Raw genomic sequence first — 22,079 nt, 5'->3', positions numbered from 1 at the left:
GTTCATGTGTTGACCTCTTTTACACTCAGACATCATCTTACATCTCCGAAGATACATGTGTGTGCTTACACTCAGCAGAGAAAGTTATCTAAAAGAGCAACATTTGGCTAACACTTAGAAATTATACGGTACTTAGCTCTAGTAAAGATCGTTTCTTTATCGTATCCCCGATCAATTATCAATTCCAATTTGTTTTCTTGAAATGAGTTTCCAAAACGTTTGTGTTCTATTAATAACCACATTAACCCTATTTGGGGCATGTCATAATGAGCAAACAAACATTCAGCAAGAAAAATAGATAACATTCAGCAAAGATTTATGAATATTAAGCAAGATTGGTTATTTCTTCTATTGACATACAACAAAGTATACGTGTTAAGCGATTAATTAAATGGTTAAAGGTAATCAAAAGGTTGTGGAAAAATCTTTAATTGAAAAAACAAACTATCAAACCCAAAACAGAGAAAGCATTCAAACAGCAACGCTTCAGTGTTGCTGAACGTGAAGCTTCAAGGACCTCAGAGCAGGCATGATGTCATCCAGCAGACTGACTCCTGACAGGAGAAAACAGGTGGTGTAAGAAAGGATTGGCTATAAAATGTTTTCATGTCAAGGACCCCCAACTGAATAGGTATTTGGCCACAGACGCCAATATGAAAAGATTTTGTGCCAGTGAATTTTTACGTCTATTCTAAAATAGCTGATCTACAAGCTCACAACGTGCCGCATCCTGCCATGTTGTGAGCTTGTAGATTGGCGATTTGAGAATAGAAACAATGTATAAAATTGGTTAAATTGAGGTATTACTTTGGTACTGCAAGTATATTCACACCAATACTTTGACTGTGTGACGGTATGCATAGTTAGGTACAAAACTACAGATATTTCCCATGTGGCCAAAACAGAAAAACGTGTAAATGTGGCATTATGTAGTGTCAGGGAGTTCTTTACCCAGGGTGTGCAACATCTCCACAACCAGAGAATGGAAAGCTGCAAAGAACTCTTCATGCTCCTTCACCTTGAGGATGATACTGGACACACACACACACACACACACACACACACACACACACACACACACACACACACACACACACACACACACACACACACACACACACACACACACACACACACACACACACACACACACACACACACACACACACACACACACACACACACACACACACACACACACACACACACACACACACACACACACACACACACACACACACACACACTCTATTGTTAGTTTGACAACTTCAAATACTCTTTCATCTTAAAATAACCAATAATAGGCTGCTCACAACGTGTTGCAGGGCGACACCTTTTGAGCTTTTTAGATGGCCTATTTTTGGTATGATTTGGTAATGATTCCACAGAAGACATCCGGACATTGTTGGAATCCAATTGACTGAGAACTGTAATGCAATGAAATAATACCTGCCAATGTCTCCGTCTCCCCACAGACTGCTGATCTGCAACCCAACACTGTGTTCAGGGGAAGAAACCACTCTGGACACCTGGGTCACTACCTCACTAGAGGGCGCTCTGTCATCTGTAAACAAAAACAGACATAGACGTCCTCATTGTCCTGTGAGCTTGTGGAGACACCATTTAAATAGTGTGTTACAAATAAGGATAAACTAAGAAGATGCATATCGTCACTGTCGGGCAGAAACCAGCTATCTCCATTTTTCAATGTGTGTGGGTTTTACAAATATTGAACCCATGAAAACGATTAAAATCACACCCGTGTGAAGTGAGTGTTGCAACTCCGTGTGGGGGTCCCCGGAAGTTCCAGGCCCACAGGAACACGGTCAGGGTGCCGGCCCGGTTCCGGCGAGCCGCCTCGCGTCCGAAACGGTCAAGAAATAACAGAGTTACCATATGGGGGTCTCCGAAACATCCAAACCCGCAGGAACGCGCCTAGGGGGCCAGCCCGGTTCCGGGTTACCGTGTGGGGGTCCCTCTACTGTACTGTCACTGTAGTGTACAGTAACACCGCAAAGCATCATATATACTGTGTGTGTGTGTGTGTGTGTGTGTGTTAGGCTGCGCAACAGTGACACTATAGGAGTGGTGCACCACTCAAAAAGTGCCAACTAAACCATCTCCACATTAATGGTCAAACACCCCCCACCCCCCCCCTCCCGGAAGCTACTGTACCTAGATCTAGAATGTCTCTGAGGTTTCTCATGGCGTTGGTCATCTCCCCCAGCCTGCGGTAGACCTCGTTCATGCGTGGGTAGACGCCGCTCAGAGAGGGCACGTCGAACAGCTTCTGGAAGTGTGAAACCATGGACTGCAGTGTGTGTCTGGTGGGACTGCGCAGCACCTGTCCGGCACAAGGCAGAGGCATTAAACACCCACATAAAGAAGCAAAGGAGATCTATATCACTTCCTTGGTCAAGCTATTTCAGCTGGGAAGATTCGTGAATCAGTGCAGAAGTGCACTTCGGTGCAGAAGTCGTCAAAAATATCAGCCGACTACACTGAAGGGCTCACGCCAAGCGTGTTAGATCAGTATAAACAAAAGTTGGCTATGTGAGTGTTGCTCTTCTCTCCGGTTCATTTTCGTGGCCGGGTAACAAGGAAAAAGTCCAGTTGCTGCTGTATTTGCAGTTGCCAACACTACAATACTTGACCAAGTTGACCATAGTGTTGCTGTAGGAGTCTTTAGGACGAAGAGAAAACATAAAATGAAGGTTCCGTAATGCAATTCCAATGGTCTTTCTTTAGCCCTAAACAATAAAGGCCATTGCCGTACATTGTCATCATCAGTGGAGCTGTTCTGTCATATATTGTATGGTAGCCTAGGACTGGTGATCTACCTCAGTAGTACAGTGGTACTCAAACATTTTTGGCTCAGGGCACCCCTGCAAATAACCTTTTTTATCCATGGCACCCCTAAACTTACTTTATAGCACCTTTTGTCATATCAGTGGTACGTAAATATTTAAATCTCTCCCCCAAAGATACAATATGTCAGAGAGAACATTTTTTATGTATCCATTATAGGACAGATTGAAAATAACTTCCGGTTGAATGTGATGATAACGGGTTCATTGAAGGTGTGGAGTGAAATAATTAGGAGATATAAGCTGAAGGACAAAACTGGAATTCTCAAATGGTTTGCATATGATCCAGACTTCAGACCTAGTACACATGACATGAGGTTTAGAGGTTGGATTGGGAATGGCCTCTCTGCATACTGTACTCTTTTAAAACAGGGTAATGTCATGAGCTTCCAGGACCTGAAAGACAAATTTAATTTGCAGAATTGGGACCTTTTTTAGGTACCTACAAATCAGAGACTTTATAAATAGAAAACTATTAAGAAGAGAAGATACAACAGTAGAGTAGAGATAATTAAGATTTTCCAAAATGCATATGCAGACTCTACTTATCTAAAGATAGTTTCAAATTTATATGAAGTTCTGCAAAACATGAAAGGAGATAATACTCTGAATATTAAAGCAAGATGGGAAACGGAGGGCAACCTTACTATATCAACAGAAGAATGGGAAAGAATATGTGAACATCAGTGGAAAATGAGTAGTTCCCCCACATGGAGAGAATTCAGCTGGAATAATGTGAGTCGTTTCTTTTGCACTCCAGCTCAGAAAAGACACTACACGCAGTCGGACTGTTGGAGACTCTGTGGGGAAACATTGGCGAATCATTTTCATGTATTCTGGAGTTGCCCTTCTGTGGTTCCATTTTGGACAAGTGTCCACAGTGTCCTGGAAGCAGTCTTTGGTGTTGACATTCCTTTTGATTTTAAAACCATGTATCTTGCAGATCTGGGAGGACTTCACTTTGCAAAGCAGGATCAGTATCTAATGAGGGTATTGCTGGTGGCATCCAAAAAAGCCTTAACTTTTGTTATACCAACTATAAATGAATGGATTGATTTAATCTATGGTATATTTATTATGGAAATAATTACATTCAGCTTTAGAGGCCAGGTTGAAGTCTTCACAGATAACTGGTTTAGATTGCTCATATCTCGACAATGAGACCTGATTTTGTTTAAATTATTTGTTTAACCTGTAGAAGCAGATACACCTGTTTGAGGTACTTGTATTTATGATCATCAATAGAGAAGAGAGGCAGATTTTCCCCCTTGTGTGTATTGTATGTATATTGTTTTGTATTGTCTGTATTGTCAATTGTCAGTCGTTTCGTTTTCATGTTTGTCTGATTAAAATTCAATAAAAAGTAAATTGAAAAAAAGAAAAGAAAATAACTTTTATAATTTGGTGGTGTAACCCTGAAAAAGAACGCACCCAGTACAGTTTAACTCGGGTCCATTAGAGGGTCTAAGCTAAGTGGTTTAACTGAAGTGACATTGTTGAATTAAAAATATTATCAAAGCATTCTGAGGCACCACTGGACTTGAGTCAAGGCACCCCAGGAGGGTGCACCCACACTTTGAGAAGCCCTGCTCTACCTTGTCCTCGTCAGCGGAGATGTTCTCCAGCATCGTGTCCACGAGCAGCATGAGGTCCTCCACCCTCACGGACTCACTCCCAGAGGGTCCGCCGCTGTTTGACGGTTGCCATGGCATCAGCCTCAGGGTTAGTTTGTTTAGGGAGCCGCGCAGGTCCTGGCAACAGACGCACAACAAGTGAATAAACACCACAGTCTCTGTCACGTCACCAATACCCATGAGCCAAAGTCAAATAAGGCATGATGGGGTTTTCTGTACGTTTAGAACTGTGGTTTTCAACCTTTTTCATATCAAGGCCCATTACTTATTCGGCATTTGAGCAACGGACCACCATTTGATGAGATTTAGCCTCTCAGACCCAAAACATTTTACGCTCTCAAGAGTTTAAGGATCTATAAGGGTTGGTTACAAACTCTCCATCATTTAGTTGGTTGAGAACCACTGGTTTAGAACGCTTTTAGGCCTGAATATACCACAGTGTTGTCGGCCAATCGGGCCATTGTAAAGTATAATGGGTGTGTCCCGTTAGGCATCAGCAGGGACTGATCAACTGATTCAGTATTTTGAAACGGCAGCGGAGATTGTCAAGAATAGAGAGCATGTCAGTCGCATTTGCCACTAAAAACATGTGCGAACCACAGAAAATAATGTGGACGGCACATAGCAAGAGAGAGAAAGACAGAGAGATTTTCAGAGTGTGTGTGTGTGTGTGTGTGTGTGTGTGTTCTGCTACTTGCCTGCAGCGAGTGTAGTTGTTGGGACCATGCCTCCAGTGTAGGGAGGAGGCCCTGAAAATCAACCAGCTCCGGTTCCTCATTGGTTGGCATCTGCCTGTGCAGTCGTAACGGAGCCCTGGGACCGCTCAAGACCGCATCCAACTGCTTCAACAACTGAATGGGAACAACTCCAAGTTAAGGTTCTTGCCCGGGTGCATTTAGTTATCAAGACACATCGGTTGTCAGTCACAGCACTATAATCACATCACATAGGCATGGATTAAAGCAAAATTAATTTTGCACGGCATGAACATTTGGTCTAATCTGTGATTAATTGTGAAACAACGTAAAAGGCTCCTGCAACAAATTGTGAGCTTGCAGATCGGCTATTTGTGCACTACGTTGCTTCCATAGAAGACATGCAGGCTTCTATGGAAATGTAGTCCAATCTTATCCAAATGTGGTGGCGACTGTGAACTTGGTATTACTGTAGGCAACACAGAATAATCTTGTGGATGTGAAGTCTGCTTACATGGCGATACTGAGCGCATGAACTAGACTCCTTCACTTGCTCGCTGCTTCCTGCTCCCAAGGTGCCAATTTCAGCATCACCTCTTAGGGCTGTCAGTTCACATCTATAATCCAATTCGAATTTCATTGCTTCATTATTTGTAATTTTCGAAAATATTCGAATATTTACATTGTTTATTTTAGCTCATATTTAGCCTATAATAATACACAGAATATAATACGATGCACGTTCTGTCCACTAGAGGGCCCCCCCCTTCCAAACGACAAAGCAGTACTTTCAGTTTCAGCACACGTAATAATGGTTTTCACGGCACAAAATAGCGTTTAAAATGTTTTATTGAGCACAGTGCACTCAGCACGGTAAGATTGTTGTCTGTCTATAGTGCAAATGCATTTTACAGTGAACGTGAAACGTAAAACGACAGGCCTAGCGCGAGACCCACCGAATGCTTGTGTTTCCACGGACATTATGTCATGTCATTGCGGTCACTCTAAGCGCCGCCGCTCCTCCGGACATTTCTGAACTTTTCGGGGGTACCGCCTGGGTTCTGCGCGACGGGCTTGACCATGCGGAGTAGCCCTCGTCGGCCCGCTCAGGACCCACGGAACCGCGGGCTTGTCAGCGGCGGTACCGCGAGGCCACGGGGCCTAGAACGCACGAAAATCCAGCCTCCGAAAATATTTTCGAGACATTTCGACGTTTTTGACCGCGTGCTCAGCCTTTGCAATCGGTGCCCTTGTCACCTTCGTGTAGCTGGCTAGTCTCCGCTCATTTATCACCGGGCCACTAAGCCGTCTCTATTACGGTCGCGAGGCCACGGGGTCCGGAACCCGGCCCACATTCGCTCTTCACATGCAGTGGAAGCGGCCGGGGAGATTTCACAGCGGTAGATTCGTTACTCAATACATTTAGTGAGCGGATAAAATAACATAAAACAAAATAAACATATTAAATAGAATTAATAAATGATAAAAGCTCAATTCGAATGGCAATTTTACAATTTTAGCTTTCGAATATATATATATTTTTTAATATTCGAATTTCTTTCATATTATGAAATTCGTTCTGACAGCCCTATCACCTCTTAATCTGCAAACGGTGATAGTCACAGAACACAATACATAACATGAATACTTCCTCCAGGTAATCTCTGTAGCAGAGCAGTACAGTGAGCAGTACCTTTTTTTTTATTCATGTTTTATTTTGGGGGGGCTAATCTCCAAACCTATACCTGTCTATTATATAGATATAATAGACATACCTAGTATATCCTGGTTATTATTTGTTTTTGGCTGCTAAAGTTTCTCTTTTCTACTTGTGTAAAGCGACAACAGGGGATTAAATTATAAATAAGTCGCCGAGAGGCTGTGTTGTCAGACGCGCTCCGCTCTGCAAACAAAAGATCTGCTTGGTCCAAATAATGCGTTTTAGGGATTTATTAAAGCAGTGAAAATAACTCAGGTGTTCAAACATAAAACAAGATAACCACAGCGATCAACGTAAATAAAGTAAAAGAAAGCGGTATAAAGCGGTCAATAAAAAGTACGGCGTGCCACCCCCCCCCCCCTCTCTCTCTCACTGTGTGTCAACTGTCAAGCAGGTGAACTAGGTGAGGTTTTTGAATGAATCAGGTCCTATGCCCGTCATTCAATCATACACATTAAACACCAGTAGTGACAGCCTGTTCATTTCATTGAGCAAAACATGAACATAATAAACCAAGTCATGGCTCCTACAACTTGTATTATATCTTGTTTGTTTTATTTTATATAGTTTGCACAGTCTGCGAAACATCATTTCACTGCACATGTTTGACAATGATAAATACATGACCCCTCTTTGACTGCCAATGACGTGATTAGGTAATTTTTTTATTGATTCAGAATGGTCTCGCTAATATGTACCGTAAAGCAGCTTTTCTCGTCGCTAGGCTTCGCTTGGCTCTGTGAATTTGCCTGGACCAAGATGGCTGCTGCATAGACTGCTGTAATGGCAGCGACAGTGTTGATTTCGGCGACTAAAACCAAGACGAAAAATGTTCGGCGACTACCTTTTTTCACTGACGAAAACTAAATGGAAACTAAATTAAAACTAAGCTATGATGACTAAGACTAAATATACTCACAATTTGGACAACAAATAAAAACTAGACTAAAATGTTAGGAAGGGACTAGTGGACAAGAGATCCAGTATCGGCCATTGTGTGAAAACACTCATTACGTGTAAAAACACTCATTACGAGGGCATCAAGGCCCGCCAAAATACATTTTAGTCGACTAAATCAACTGTAGATTTAGTCGACTAAAACATTCCAGGTGACTAAAATGTGACTGAAACTAAATTAACTATTCAAGAGACTACGACTAAAACTAAAATCACAATTTGCTGCCAAAAACAAAACTGCTCAGATTGAGGTGAGAACGACGAACAGAACGACGATGTCAGGAGCCCATTAAAAAGAATTGGAGCTACCTTGTCACTACAATATTAACGCTGAATTTCGGGTTATTCAAAATACGGGCATCCTGTTGTTGGCAGCGTCTTGCTCAAGGACACTTCGATACGGCCCAGGCCGTAGCGTAACGGTCTGGGCACCGGACTGGTGATCCAGTCGCGGTGTGCCGCGGGTTCGACTCCCGGACCCGACACGGCCTTTACCGCATGTCATCCCCCCATCTCTCTCCCGTTTCCTGTCAGCCTACTTTCTATCCCTTAAAAAATCAATAAATGCGTAAGCCGCAAAAAAGATATCTTAAAAAAAAAAAAAAGGACACTTCGATACTAACTCTGGGGGAGCCCGGGTTCGAACTGGCAACCTTACAGTTACCATACAGCCACTCCACCCCTGAGCCACTGCCTCCCCGAAGGATGGACCTTTTATTGTTTTACATTCATAACACACAACAACCATCTCAGCTTTTCCTACCCGATGTTATTGTGTTTGATCAGCCTGTCCAGACGGCGTAGGTGCTGTTTGTAGGACTTCACTTCTTTAACGGTGGGCCTGCAGAGGTAGATAGTGACACTGTCAGCTAGGTAGTGTACACGCACGTCCACTTCTGATGTCGGAATTAAAAAAAAAGTCTTCTAAATCCTGACAGTTTTCTGAAATACCTATGTTTCTATATCAGTGGTGCTCTATATCTGATGTCAAGCAAGGACCCCAAAATTATATGTAATTGGCTGCCAACCCCCATTTAAAAATATGTTGTTCCAGGGACCCCTCCCAGAATCAAAGATTTCAGTTAAAAGCGTTCGCCCTGAAATAATATATATTCTTAGATGTGTGCCACATTTTCACGATTTTTCAAAAACAGCAGATCTACAAGCTCGTGGCACGAGCTTGTAGATCTGCTATTTTTCAATAGCTAAAGTATAACAATGCTTGAAACACCAAAAGGGGTTCCCACCATGAAGGGGTTAACAGTGGGCCTGCACAGAGGTAGCGACAGTCATCTAGGAGTGGACACGTACGTACAGTTTCATTTACAACGGAAGTTTACATTTACAGTGTTGATTTCGTAGACTAAAACTATGACGACAAATGTTCGTCGACTACCCTTTATTTCCCCACTGACAAACTAAATGAAAACTAAGCTATGATGACTAAAACTAAGACTATATAATAATATATATAATATAATAATTTCGTCAACAAGTAAAAACTAGACTAAAATGGTAGGGAGGGACTAGTGGAGAAGAGAAACAGAAGAACTAAAAGACCTGTCATTTCATGTTTGGTTGAGCTCGGGTGTTGCACAAAATAGCAGATCTACTGTACAAGCTCACAACACATCGCAGTGCAATGCGTTGTGAGAATTGTAGCTATAGGCTACAGTATATGCAACCAAGTGTAAACTCAGCCAGTACAAATAAATACATTTTTAGTCAGAAAAATCTACTGTAGTAGACTAAAATCTCACATTTAGTCGACTAAAACGACACTAAAACCAAGACTTTCAGATGTCTAAAATATGACTAGGACTAAAACTAAATCAACGTTTCCTGTCCAAATCAACAGTGGCCTGAAGGGAAACGCGTCACACTCACAGACCTGCTCTCCAGCTCTCGTTTCAAGTGCTGCACCTCAGCCCTGAGCTCTTCCTTCTGGGCCATGCTCTCTTTCAGCTGCTCCTGATACGACTTTGGAATGAAACTCAATTAGAGCCCGATATACATATATACACTGTACAATTACAGCCCGATATATATATATATATACACTGTATATACGCATTAGGTTTGGCCAATACATCGATCATTATTTTACTTTTATAATAACATCAGTATCGGCAATTATGCAGCCAAAATGTCCCGATTTATTTTAGTTTTTATATAAAGCAATGCTATTGATCTTTGTGTTGTTTCAAAAATATTTTTTTAACCAATGGAAAGCAGTAAAAAAATGCTTTGGACAATGTAATTGACAATATATAAAAGGCACAGGTTCACAACACCAACTTTGATGAGGCAGTATTGCTTTTTTTTCAGATAGATACAGTCCAAAGTTGCAATCCCACCGAGGCGCATGCAAAAAAGCATTGATCGGCCGAGAGTCAGCGCCTGCCTGGTAACTCCCGTCGTTCGCCTCGAGCGGGGTTATATCCCCTTTCGGCCCGGCCTCTTCGCCCGCTAAGGTTTGGCGGGAGAATTGTCGGTTCTCCCGCCGGCGGTTTATCAACCCTTGAACTGGCTTGGATTGGCAACGAACTTCATTTTTGGCGAGGCCCTTGGGCGCCGAACTCCAGAGTTCGGTGAGACCCTTGGGCGCCATGCCGCCGTTAATTTTATGTTGCAATATACCAACATCACCCCAATCCTCGGAATCTTGCCTATTTTTGCACTGGTGTACCGTTTGCTGGTTTTATTTTTTTATATTGCCGGTGATATTATTTTTATGTCACAACAGCATTCCACCGCCTCTCCTCCCATCGGAGGCAGCAGGCATTCCCAGCTCAGGAATGTAGCCTGACAACCTCGTTTCATCTTCCTTCCCTCTGCAGCTGCAAATGAGTCTGCTCCGCTACACGCTTCCCCACAGGCATGCGCCCCCACATGAGAGCACCCTATAATCTCAGAGTACATTTCCTCAGTGAGAGTATGTGAGAGACACAAGTGCAAGGGGTACAGTTCCTATATATTCATATATATATTCATGCAAGATATTCTCGTATGGACAGTACATGCATACCCTACCGTCCATACTCAACTATTCTCCAACAGATCCCCTGTATTGAATATATTGAATATTAATATACATAATCGAAATGTAACTATTAAAATACTTTTGTTTATCTACAACTTTAATCAAATCTAATCATTTTAAATAAATTTCAATATTTGTAATTGGTGGTATAGGTCTATAGGACTCTCCAAAATCAGGCTTTGGCATCGGACACGAAGATCTGACATGAGGAAGGTGGCTGAACAATGGACACAACAGGTTCATGGGATCACCTTTAGAATGGTCCTGAAGCTCAGGGCAACATCGCCCGACTCCTTCTGGCTGCTTGATTGGTCAGCCTCATCGGATGCTTCAGAGTCTCCTTTGAGGGACCTAGAGAAAACATATTCCAATGGTCCAATTGGGCATATGATACAATACCGTACCGTTGCTGAAAACATTATTGCACTCTTATAGTAATGTATAGGATTCTGTGCGATTCCTGATGCATTTTGTTGCTTGATTCTTCTGGTCATTTGCTGAACCTAGTATAAGTCGTGTGTGTGTGTGTGTGTGTGTGTGTGTGTGTGTGTGTGTATTAAATGTGGGTTTTGTGCAGCTTTACTTGGTGTGTTTTTTTTTTGCCCGCCACCAATCTGTATGGGATTTTAATCTGTGATAATAATAATATTTATATCCTATAAAAGCCATGTTTTCGCTGCAATCTTGTTAAGACACCCTGATGAAAGCAGTTGCCGCAAGACATAGGTGCATTTTAATATTGCAATGCACTAGCCACTTCATTAAAGGCCTTTTACTTTTCTACAAGAGTGCCTTGGTCTCATCCTTTTTGCACCATACCGTTGCTATCGGGCAGGAACCTCTTATACTCTCATAGTACTCTGACTGCTCTCATACTACAGTGTCACTCAAAAGTATCAAAAGTAGCAGATATACAAGCTCAAAACGCATCACTTCGCTGGGTGCGTAATTCTTCCTAGAGGAATTAGTTCTCATACATGTCAAGGATCCCCACATGTATTTGGCCACAGACGCCCATTTGAAATGTTGTACCAGGGACACCTATGACACAGGATTTGTCAACCCGTGTCGCATCATATTTTTGAATAGCTGAGAAATAGAATATTGCGTTGTTGGGTGAGGTCACCTGGAAGCCCCTCAAGGACCACTGGGGGTCCCCCAACCCCACTTTGAGAACAAGGGTCCTTGTGATTGTATAGCTAATCATCTTGATTGTGATTGATTGCGATTCCATGACAGGAATGCCAGAATCAGTGTATGATGTTCCACAATTGCCTTCTATTTACTTCTTGTTTTAGCCAAAATGAGTTATACTACTAGGCAAGTTTATAATCTATGAAAGCAAATCAATTATCAAATGAAGTATATTTTTAGGGCCTGGGCCGTGGCTCAGCGGTCCAGGCACCCTGGCTGGTAGCCCTTTAGTGCGTGTCACCACCCCAATCTCTCTCTCCATTTCCTGTCAGAATACTATCTATCCCTCTATAATAAATTAAAATAAAATAAAAGGCGAAAGCCACAAAAACAAACATTTAAAAAAAAGTATATATATATATATATATATAGGGCACAACAAGGTAAAGATACATTTAAGAGGTATCTTACTTCACTTCATGACGCAGCTGAATCATCTGTGTCTCGTAAAAATCAATGACATCCAACACCCTGAAGACAAGAGAACAAGAAAATGTTGGCACCCACGGAGGAAAGAATATATATTATATATATATATATATATGGATATGTAAGAAAAGGCTAATCTTACTAGTGCCGCCGCATTAGAAGTTTCGCCAGTAAGTGAAACAGACTGTATCGAATATGAGTGACTGACTATCGTAAACAATACAGAGCCACCTCCCAGGGCCAGGGAGGTAGTTGATTTATTTTTGGACCACAATTCTTATTAAGAGACGATTCTAAGATGACCCAATTTTATTCTCCATAGAGAAATGACTTCCACAACCCAGCTAGTGATGTCAGGACTTCGGTACTCCACAGAGACAGATGTCCTTCAGAAACCAACATTTAAAGTACACTGTAAATTTCAAACGTGTTCTTACTGCTGGTCCGCTGGGGAATGTTGCCGAGCGGACCTCTTGTAGATCTGTTGGAACGCCTGCGTCTGACGGGACAATCGCCTCTCCTCTTCCTTGACGGTGAAGTACAGCTTCCTCTGAAGCTGAGCCGCTGCCTCCGTCTCCTTGACCAGCTTCTGTTCCACGACCTGGCAATTCCTCTGGACGTAGGAAAAGAGCATCACACTAAAGTTCAATCAGTAACTCAATCAGGTTGTGTCAGCAAGTCAAGTGCAGCACTTTCCACGCACAACGTGACTAATTGCAGGATATTCATCTATTTCAATCGAATGTTCACCTATAGAGGGTGTGTGTGCGTGACATACATCATGCTCATACCCGGAGATTATGAGTTATGATTGAATGATTGCTGCACATGTGCTGCAAATGACTTATCAAAGTGTTTCATTGTACAATTACTTTTATCAAGACATCCTTGAGCCATGAGCCGGACAATCACAAAGTCTAGCTCCGCTAGTGATGCTGCTGGGTAGCCCTGTGGAAACTCCTGTCTTGAAGGATTAAAAACACCATAAGGGGTTCCCGTCCTAAATGGGTTCAATTGTTGTTCACAATTATTTGTGCCACAATGAATTGTCTGAACCATACCAACCTGTGATAACACAATATAATGAATACCTGTGCATCCTGTTTTTCCTGCTGCAGCTGGTGCACGTGGCCGTGCTGCTGGACAGCGCTGCCGAGGTAGCGGTCCTCCAGGTCCTGGACCTTAGCCTTGACCCCGTCCAGCATGCCCTCCAGCTCCGTAACCCTCTGGGAGTGCTGGGCGGCACGGCCCATGTGCTCCTGGGCTTCCAGTCTACACGCACACAAACGAAACACAGGGGGTTTCAGAGATGATATATGTTAACTGTACAAAATGATTGTCTCCACCAAGCAGAAGGCATGTTTTGCACTCCGTCCGTCCGTCCGTCCGTCCGTGTGTGTGTGTGTGTGTGTGTGTCCTTAAGCATGTTCAAAAATAGCAGATGTACAAGCTCGCAGCAAAGCACAAACAGCCAATGCTAAAATCTAAAATGATACAGATGCTTTCCCGGGTTAAAAGGCAGTACAAAAAAGTTTTTTGTTAAAAGGCTAAAGCACTATATTCTGGTGGTAATCATTGCTATAGTGTGTTTGTTCAGTCACAGGGTTCTCTCTCAGTCTGTCCAACTCAGAAAATACATTTTCAGTGAGGTAGGTGACACTTTTTCAGCCAATCAGAAGAGAGTACCCATTTCCCAGCCGAATGTTTATAGTGTTCCAGACTGTTCCACTTCGGTCATGGATTTTAGGAAAATAAAATAAAAAATAAATATCCAGGGACTGTCCCATCAAATCAAGCTGCATTTTCAACTGCCTTAAAACGTAACAATGGTGTACTGTAGCAAAAAGGGGGAAAAAAAGAAGAAATTTGAGTGTGTTGGATTAGCGCTGTGCAGCGCTTATAACATGTCTATTTAATAATGCAGGCTTGGTGGCATGCAGACCACCTGTCATCCATCCAATCATGTCGGTATAAGTGGAGTAGCATAGCTATACATCTAGGTTGGCCAGTGCAGGAATGAGATCGCAACCTAAAGGCTGGGTTTCACTCAGCTGATCAGCACCAGGTGGACTGAGACACAGCAGGAAGACCACCTGTCATTCCCCCCCCCCCCCCCCCACCCACCCAGGCACTGTTCCTTTGTATCAACACAGCAAAGTGTGATGCAATTACAAATGTGGCACGGTATAACCACATGACCAGATGCATCACTCTCTCTCACTACTACCACAACTACAGTTGTGGTTATTGTACTCAAGTACCGGTAACTACAATTTTGAGGTATTTGAACTTTAACCCATTCTGACCTGAGATCAGATTCATACGAGGTTTCCACTGGACACACACTGGGTCTGATTAACTGAGTAATTCCTCCCCAATACTTTTACTTTTACTCCACTACAATTATTCAAACTTTACTTACTAGTAGTTACTTTATAGATTTTGATTATAATTACAAAACATACATTAAGCACGTCAGCCCTTTACATTTCAGCCATTTGAAAATAGCCGATCTACAAGCTCACAATGTGTCACGATGCAACACATTGTGAGCTTGTAGATGTGCCATTTTCAAAAGATTTGTATACTTTTGAAAACTTGAAATTGGGACATTCTGCACAATGAGTAGGCTACAAAGTCAAAGTCGTACGATTTGTCACACACGTTACCGCAGTGAAATTTGTTCTCTGCATTTGACCCATCTCTTGGAGAGGTGAGCCGTAGCCAAGGAGCGGTGAGCTTCAGCCGTGCCGTGGTCGGCACTTTCAAGTGCATTTTGATACCAATACTTTTGTACTTTTACTCAAGTAAATTTTGAATTCCAGCCATTTACTTAAGTAAAAAGTACTTTTTTCCACCACTGGAAAGAATTTTTACCTTGTGCACTACAAAAAGACTACCTGAGCTTTACGTGGCGATCTGCCCTGGATGAAGGAGACGTATCGCTATGCTACTCCGCTCATACCAACATGATTGAATGACAGGAGGCCAGGTGGTCAGCATGCCTCAGTGCCTGCATTATTAAATAGGCATGCTATGAGCTGCACACAGGCACAGATACCTAATTCAACACCTAATGCATTTATTTATATAGCACATTTCTAGACATCCGTCACAAAGTGCTTTACAGCGCAGGGTAAAAGAAAGCAGATAAAAGATCAATGAATAAAATAGCAGGAACATAAATATAAAACAGATATACTATACAAAACAATACAAAAATGGCAATTAATAGAGGTGGGTTTACAGAAGAGATTTAAAAGATGACACAGACTTTCCACGTCTTAGGTCAACAGACAACAGGTAGGGCGGTCCATAGCTTGGGGCCCCGGATTGTAAAAGCCCCGCCACCCTTTGAGACGAGACGAGCTGTGGGGTTCTACAGGAGGGCCTTGTCTGAGGATCCGAGTGTACAGTACGCACCGGCTTGTAGGGTTCCAGCATGTCGGAGACATAGTTGGGAGCCTGGCCATTCAGAGCTTTAAAAGTCATAAGTAAAATCTTAAAATCAATTCTGGAACTAACGGGTAACCAATGAGGAATATCTAAGGCAGGCATCACTACAGCCTTACTCTTTAGTTTCTTATGCCATGGCTCCTAGGGTCCAACGCCAAGCCGTCTGGAAGGTGTCTCTGGAGCTAAAAAACTGGACCAATAGAGCGCCGCAGTCCCGCCCCCTACCAGGGCCCAGGAAATGATTCCCCGTTCATTTTTCTCATAGACTTTTCAAAAAGTATTTAAGACCTTTTAAACGTCGTACAAAGCCAACTCGAGTTGTGACAAATCATGACAACAAACACAATTTTTTGGGGCCGAACAAACAATTAGAAAGAAGACAAAACGGCAGGTTACAACACTTTTTTTTGTTGTTTTTCTTGTTTGTAATTATTTGTTTGGTCCAAAATATTGTGTTTATTGTCATGAGTTGTCACAACTCAAGTTGGCTTTGTCCGCGGCGTAACAGTCTTTAAATAAATACTTTTTGAAATGTCTATGGGAAAAATGCATTGGGAATCATTTCCTGGGCCTGGCGTCGTCATGAAAGAGGGCGGGACTGCGACGCTCTATTACTGACAAATCTAGCGTGCGCACTGCCATTAGGCCAAAGAAGTTTTTGAATTTGTAAGTATGGAAAAAATATGCTGTGTTTTGTTGTTGTTGTATTTAGGTTTCTTAAAATGTAGGGTAAGTATTTCCCTTTGGTTAAAATAAGTGTTATGAGCTTGTCAATCGGCAAAAGCTTTCCTCACAATACAGATGCCAGGGTTTAAGTGCCGAATGCGTGTTTACTTGAGCTGATTGTTGGACTGGATCAGCTCCTGGATCAGGTCTTGTCGTCTCTCAGAGTCTGCCAGCATCGTCTTCAGAGTCGCCCTGATCTCACCAGCTGTGTCCTTGTCCAGGAGAACCAGATCTGGGGTTTAACGGTAATAAACAATGGATCATTTATTAACTGTCACAGAGACACAATACACCAGTAAGACACCTTAGGGCGAGAAGCGACCTCGCCCTTATCCGCCTGGGTGACAGCAGACTGCGAGCACTGGCGTTTTGGAATGGGGGGTCAGATCAACATATCTGAATGGGTGACAACAGACTGCTGTGCGAGCACTGGCGCTTTGGCATGGGAGGTAAGAATTTTCGGGCCTGTTAAGAACTCTAGTTTTCGCCGGCTGCCGGGCTGCATGGGCAAGGATCAACATGGAATGTCAGAACAGGTCAGCTCCATATATGGAGATCTAAGGGTTTGAGGTCAGATGTAGAGTTGCTGGCCAATATTTATGACATCAGGGCTTAAAATTGATGACATCAGGGATCTCTATCCCTGATGATGTCACGTATTATCACGTGCTCTCTCACCTGGGGTGTGACCAACACACTGACGGGAAATGCGCGATTCCATAGTTAACTGCGACCTTCGGTAGCAATAAGTGTTTGTTGACATTTAACATACATTTACAAACAATAAAGCAGCGGTTCCCAATATTTTCTGGCTGAGGGCCCACTTGAATATCTTGAAAGCGATCACTTGTGCATTTTCAGAGCATGCTTATTTTAATGATCAATAAATGGACCGTGTATTCTGGCTCAGATCAATGGATAGTATACTTTAGTTCCAAGTAGTTCTTAGCTTAAGTTTAGGTTCCACAATGAAAACTTGTTTTTCAAGATTTTAGAGAAAGAATACCGTCTATCTATATTAATTGTTAATGAATGCCTGTTAATAGGAAGGGTGTCTGAAGTGCTACTGTATGTCTTTATATTAATGTTATGCTACATTATCAATAAGTTCTTATTATTTCATTGCAATATCCTCATGGGTCAGGAATCGCTGCGATAAAAACTAACTGTGTCAAGTCAAGAAACAGTGTATAAAGGACATAAAAACACATAGCAAGCAGGTGTAATGTGAAGTATACAGACCAGTCTTGCAATGCTGACACCAGGTGTCTCCATATTATTTAAAAAAAAATGATTTTACAATTACAATAATTATAGACATGTACTGAAGAACAAAATAGATTATTCATTACTTTCATATTTGAAACAAACCGAGTTGTGTTGTCTTAGTAACCACTTTCTAGTCCAACAAACAGCTGCAGCTTTGTCTATTACCGTCCCCCTGGTTACGGCATTAGAATTGATTTGGAATGGTGAGTAAGCTGTTGACGGGAGGACTATGTTTAAGGTGTTCAATATTAACAGACTCCTGCCAGCTAATCACAACGTATTTTAGTTCTACATGGTCATGGTATAATACCTCACTATGGACAATACTGTAGAGCAGTGCTTCTCAAAGTGGGGTCCGGTGACCACAGTGGTCCTTGAGGGGGTCCCAGTAGAAATGTGTTAATAATTAATATATAGCATCAATATCTCTTTAACCACACCCTATACACATTGGCTATTTGAAAATAGCAGTACAAATATGCTTAGATCGGTTGTTAAAAAAAATGTCTTGAATAATGCGTGTGTATATATATATATATATATATATGGAGTCCCCTGACAAAATGTTTTCAGATGGGTGGTCTGCACAAATACATATTAATTTGGTGCTGCTTGACATAAAAAAAGAAAAGATTGATAACCACTGCAGCGGTAGAGAACTGATGATAATGAAATATAACCTGAATCATTTCAACTGAGCTTATTTATATTTATTTTGTTGTTTTGCTAAGAATGCATATTGTTACCTGCAAGGTTCTTATTTTCCACAGGATCAGTGAAACACACCGGCTTAAACCCATGATGCTGAAGTAGCTTGTTAACAGTGTCCCATTCTGTCTGCTCCTGCTACAAAAACAAGTTCAAACAAAGCATAAAAACATGAACATGTCAAATGAAACACAGTCAGTCCACTGTGCCGCAGTATAACAAACTCAAACTGTACCTGGAACTGTCTATATGTCCACAGATACAGTGTATATGTCTTGTCTCTTGAATGTAAAACAGCATGTGTATTTTTGTTGTCCATCTTGTCCGTACTTGGTCTAACTACTACACCAGAAAAAACATAATTCTAATCTAAACCAAAGAGAACTAGGCTGATAGATCACCCTCCTTAGTCCTTGGAGAGTTATCCTGAATGATCATCTGCTCAGTCATATCGCATCACTGCAACCCCCCCCGCCGGGCGCCCAACTCCTCACTCTCTGTGTGTGTGTGTGTGTGTGTGTGTGTGTGTGTGTGTGTGTGTGTGTGTGTGTGTGTGTGTGTGTGTGTGTGTGTGTGTGTGTGTGTGTGTGTGTGTGTGTGTGTGTGTGTGCGCGCGCGCGCGCGCGCGCTATGCATTACACCCGTGACCCGTGGGAAACTAATAAAAAACTCAGGTTGGGGTTGCAACGGAAGCAAAGGGCATTGGGGCTATTATCTAGGAATAGGCATTTGTGTTAGATTGAGGTCGATGCCTGTTGTTATATGGCCATTCGCTAAAAATGTAATTGTCATTGCTAGTACCAATCCATACAGTAAATTAGCCATGGTTCACATGACGCTCATGAAAGTCATGTCCCATAGTACGATAAATGTTATACTTTAATATTACCTCGTCCATCGTCTTGTTTTGCTGCACAGGAAAATATCTGCAAACCTTCTGTTCAGTTCAAACAAAGAAAGCGATGAACATCCACGCATGCAAACATCACATTGCTGTTATCACTTCAAACAGACGGGCTAGTTTTTGTTCATTTCGCAGAAATAAGTGTCTATATTTTTGTTTTGTTCTTCTTCCGTGTTTGTATGGTTTCAAAAGGACGACGTCACGGATGTTGACCAATGGAGCGTCGCAGTCCCGCCTCCTTTCAGAACGACGAGGGCACCATAATTCCCCATACATTTCCCCCAAGTATTTATTTAAAGACTGTCGGACATTTACACTAATAACTGAATATAGGAGCGGCCCTCAAAAAAAGAAAAGCCATTGGAATCTAAATGGACCCTTATAGATCTTTAATTCTTGAGAGTGGAAAATGAAACCAAATAGACCTGCAGGGTTCATTATTGTTAAACATGCATTTAAAGTCTGATAAATTCACATATTTAAAGTCATTCTGTCGCGGGATTGGCTTTATCAGACCAGAATTATGACAATGCCATTAAATGCTTACCAATCGGTTTGGGCGCAAAGATCTAATAATTAATGCCCACATGAACAAACTGTTAATGTGATTGCATTACGCAAACTGTATGATGACATTGAGAGATACAATTAAGTAAGAAGCCTAGATTCAATGGGAGTTGTATCCGACACGTATGGAAACGTATTGTGCCCAATTCTTATGAAAATGATACCGGAGGAAATCACATTAGGGTTCACTCGTCAAACTGGCGGTGATGAGGATGGTGACGGAAAGAACAATACCGTTCAGTGTAAAAAAAACTAATGTAATTTGTACAAAAATCCGCTGATTCCGCTCAGGGAGATTTGTTGAGAGGGCTGGTTTCACAATTCACACTTTTGCCAGAATCAGTTTGTTCAGAAACATTGCCTGTACCAAGTAGGCTACTCTGTGCCCGTTAGATATTAAAAAAAGGAAAGAAAAGGGGGCGGGGGGGAGATCAGTTCTGGGCATGCCATAGGCTTGAAGTTAAACTTTCAGTTTCATTTCTGCGTAAAGAAGCTAAAAGCGTGTTTCAAATTGCCAATTTAATGGTTCTCCTACAAGGTAAGTGCAGCGCATGTGCTCCGAATTGTCAGGCAGATTTATTTTGGATAGTAGTGCTAGGCGTAGAAAAATAAATATTACTAGCCCCAATGATAGCGGCATTTATATGCTAATATAAATGCGAAACGAAACGGGGGGGGGGGGGGGGTATGACCATGACATCTGCCAGTAGCTTGTCAACTGTAAACCATTATGTTTCCGGGTTCACAAATGCATCCAGATATAATTTGAGGAAGTTAACCAGTAACCACTGCAACCCTACTGCAACCACACATAGGGCATAGGCCTATACCGTAAGCTATGTACTGTAATTCTAATAACTGTTAATACATAATATCTGTTACAACATGCTGTGTACTGATACTTGGTACTTGTACGTGAATATGCAATGTACTTATATGTATGGTGCACTGCCTGAACTGTAACATACTTTAGAGCTGTGTTAGGGCATGCTGAAGGCCGCGTGCTGCAGGCAGTGATTGTGATGTCTAGTCAGTGACGTCATTAGGACATGAAGTATCCAAGCTGATTCTGTATGTGTAATAAACTGTGTGAATGAATTAATGTGACCAAGTCTTCGTGTCATGTTAATCTCTTCTCCCGGGCCGGCCTGCCTGTCTGTCCGCCGCCGAACCATGGAAATATCAACCGGGTCGTCACACACCAGAACCAGAACCAGACGAGGGTCCAATACTTAGAACAGAGAATCATAACAATATCTATCAATCAATCAATCAATCAAGATAATTGATGAAACATTATACAATACATTCTAGTCATGTTTAGTAGGCTTATTTATATTTGTTCATTTGAAATTCAGACTGGATCATATCTGAAGTGGAGATGGGGAGCACCAGAGATGAGTCTAAGGAGGTGAGGCAGCAGGAGGAGGAGAGGGGACCGAATCGAAGGAGCAGTAAGCGATTGAGGGTTCTAGAGGATAGGAGGAAGAGCTGTCTGCGGAGAGGAAAGAGACTGAGGTATCATTTAGAGGAGGAGGAAGAGGGCCATGAGCGTGATGAAGAGGAGGAGGAAGAAGAGGGCCATGAGCGTGATGAAGAGGAGGAGGACGGTGACGTCTCCTGGTTCGGACCAGGTTCATCCTCCTCCCGGCCCCGGGACACCCAGAGGACACCAGACAAGAGTGAGAGTCAAGCCTTAAGACTTTGTATATATATATATACATATTTTTATATTGTCTACGTACAGTACATAATATATACATACTGTTAATTTAGTAGCCGGATTGGGGGCCCTCTCCGGTTTCACATACATACCGGTACACACACGCACACACACACACGCACACACACACTACTTATTTCTTAAAGTACACATTTCATTATTGTCCTGATTATTTAATTCCCAAGAA

At 42.2% G+C, this 22,079-nt stretch overlaps 1 protein-coding gene across 1 annotated transcript; it reads right to left on the bottom strand.

Moving 5' to 3' along the window:
* Positions 1-413: 413 nt before the first annotated feature.
* On the bottom strand, positions 414-19,744 carry cep70 (centrosomal protein 70). Its single transcript, XM_083758039.1, has 15 exons — positions 19,588-19,744; positions 18,737-18,836; positions 16,830-16,953; positions 13,631-13,811; positions 12,977-13,152; positions 12,522-12,581; positions 11,168-11,267; positions 9,765-9,853; positions 8,637-8,714; positions 6,781-6,799; positions 4,463-4,618; positions 2,176-2,344; positions 1,450-1,564; positions 952-1,031; positions 414-554 (listed from the first exon to the last, which is right to left on the bottom strand). Exons 1-15 carry the CDS (start codon positions 19,594-19,596, stop codon positions 487-489), a joined length of 1,524 nt encoding a protein of 507 aa, XP_083614165.1. The 5' UTR covers positions 19,597-19,744; the 3' UTR covers positions 414-486.
* Positions 19,745-22,079: the final 2,335 nt, after the last annotated feature.

This window comes from Protomyctophum parallelum (genome assembly GCF_964188405.1).
Source record: "Protomyctophum parallelum genome assembly, chromosome: 22".
Classification (NCBI taxonomy): domain Eukaryota; kingdom Metazoa; phylum Chordata; class Actinopteri; order Myctophiformes; family Myctophidae; genus Protomyctophum; species Protomyctophum parallelum.
This window is presented reverse-complemented; position numbering and strand designations above follow the sequence as displayed.

Bases quoted from the DNA above. Each gene is read 5' to 3' on its own strand.
- cep70 (XM_083758039.1), bottom strand. The intron at 16,954-18,736 runs GTAACAATATGC...GTTAAACCCCAG, and splicing joins GGAAAATAAGAACCTTGCAG to ATCTGGTTCTCCTGGACAAG. The intron at 13,812-16,829 runs GTAAACACGCAT...GTGTGCGTGTAG, and splicing joins CAGTCCAACAATCAGCTCAA to ACTGGAAGCCCAGGAGCACA.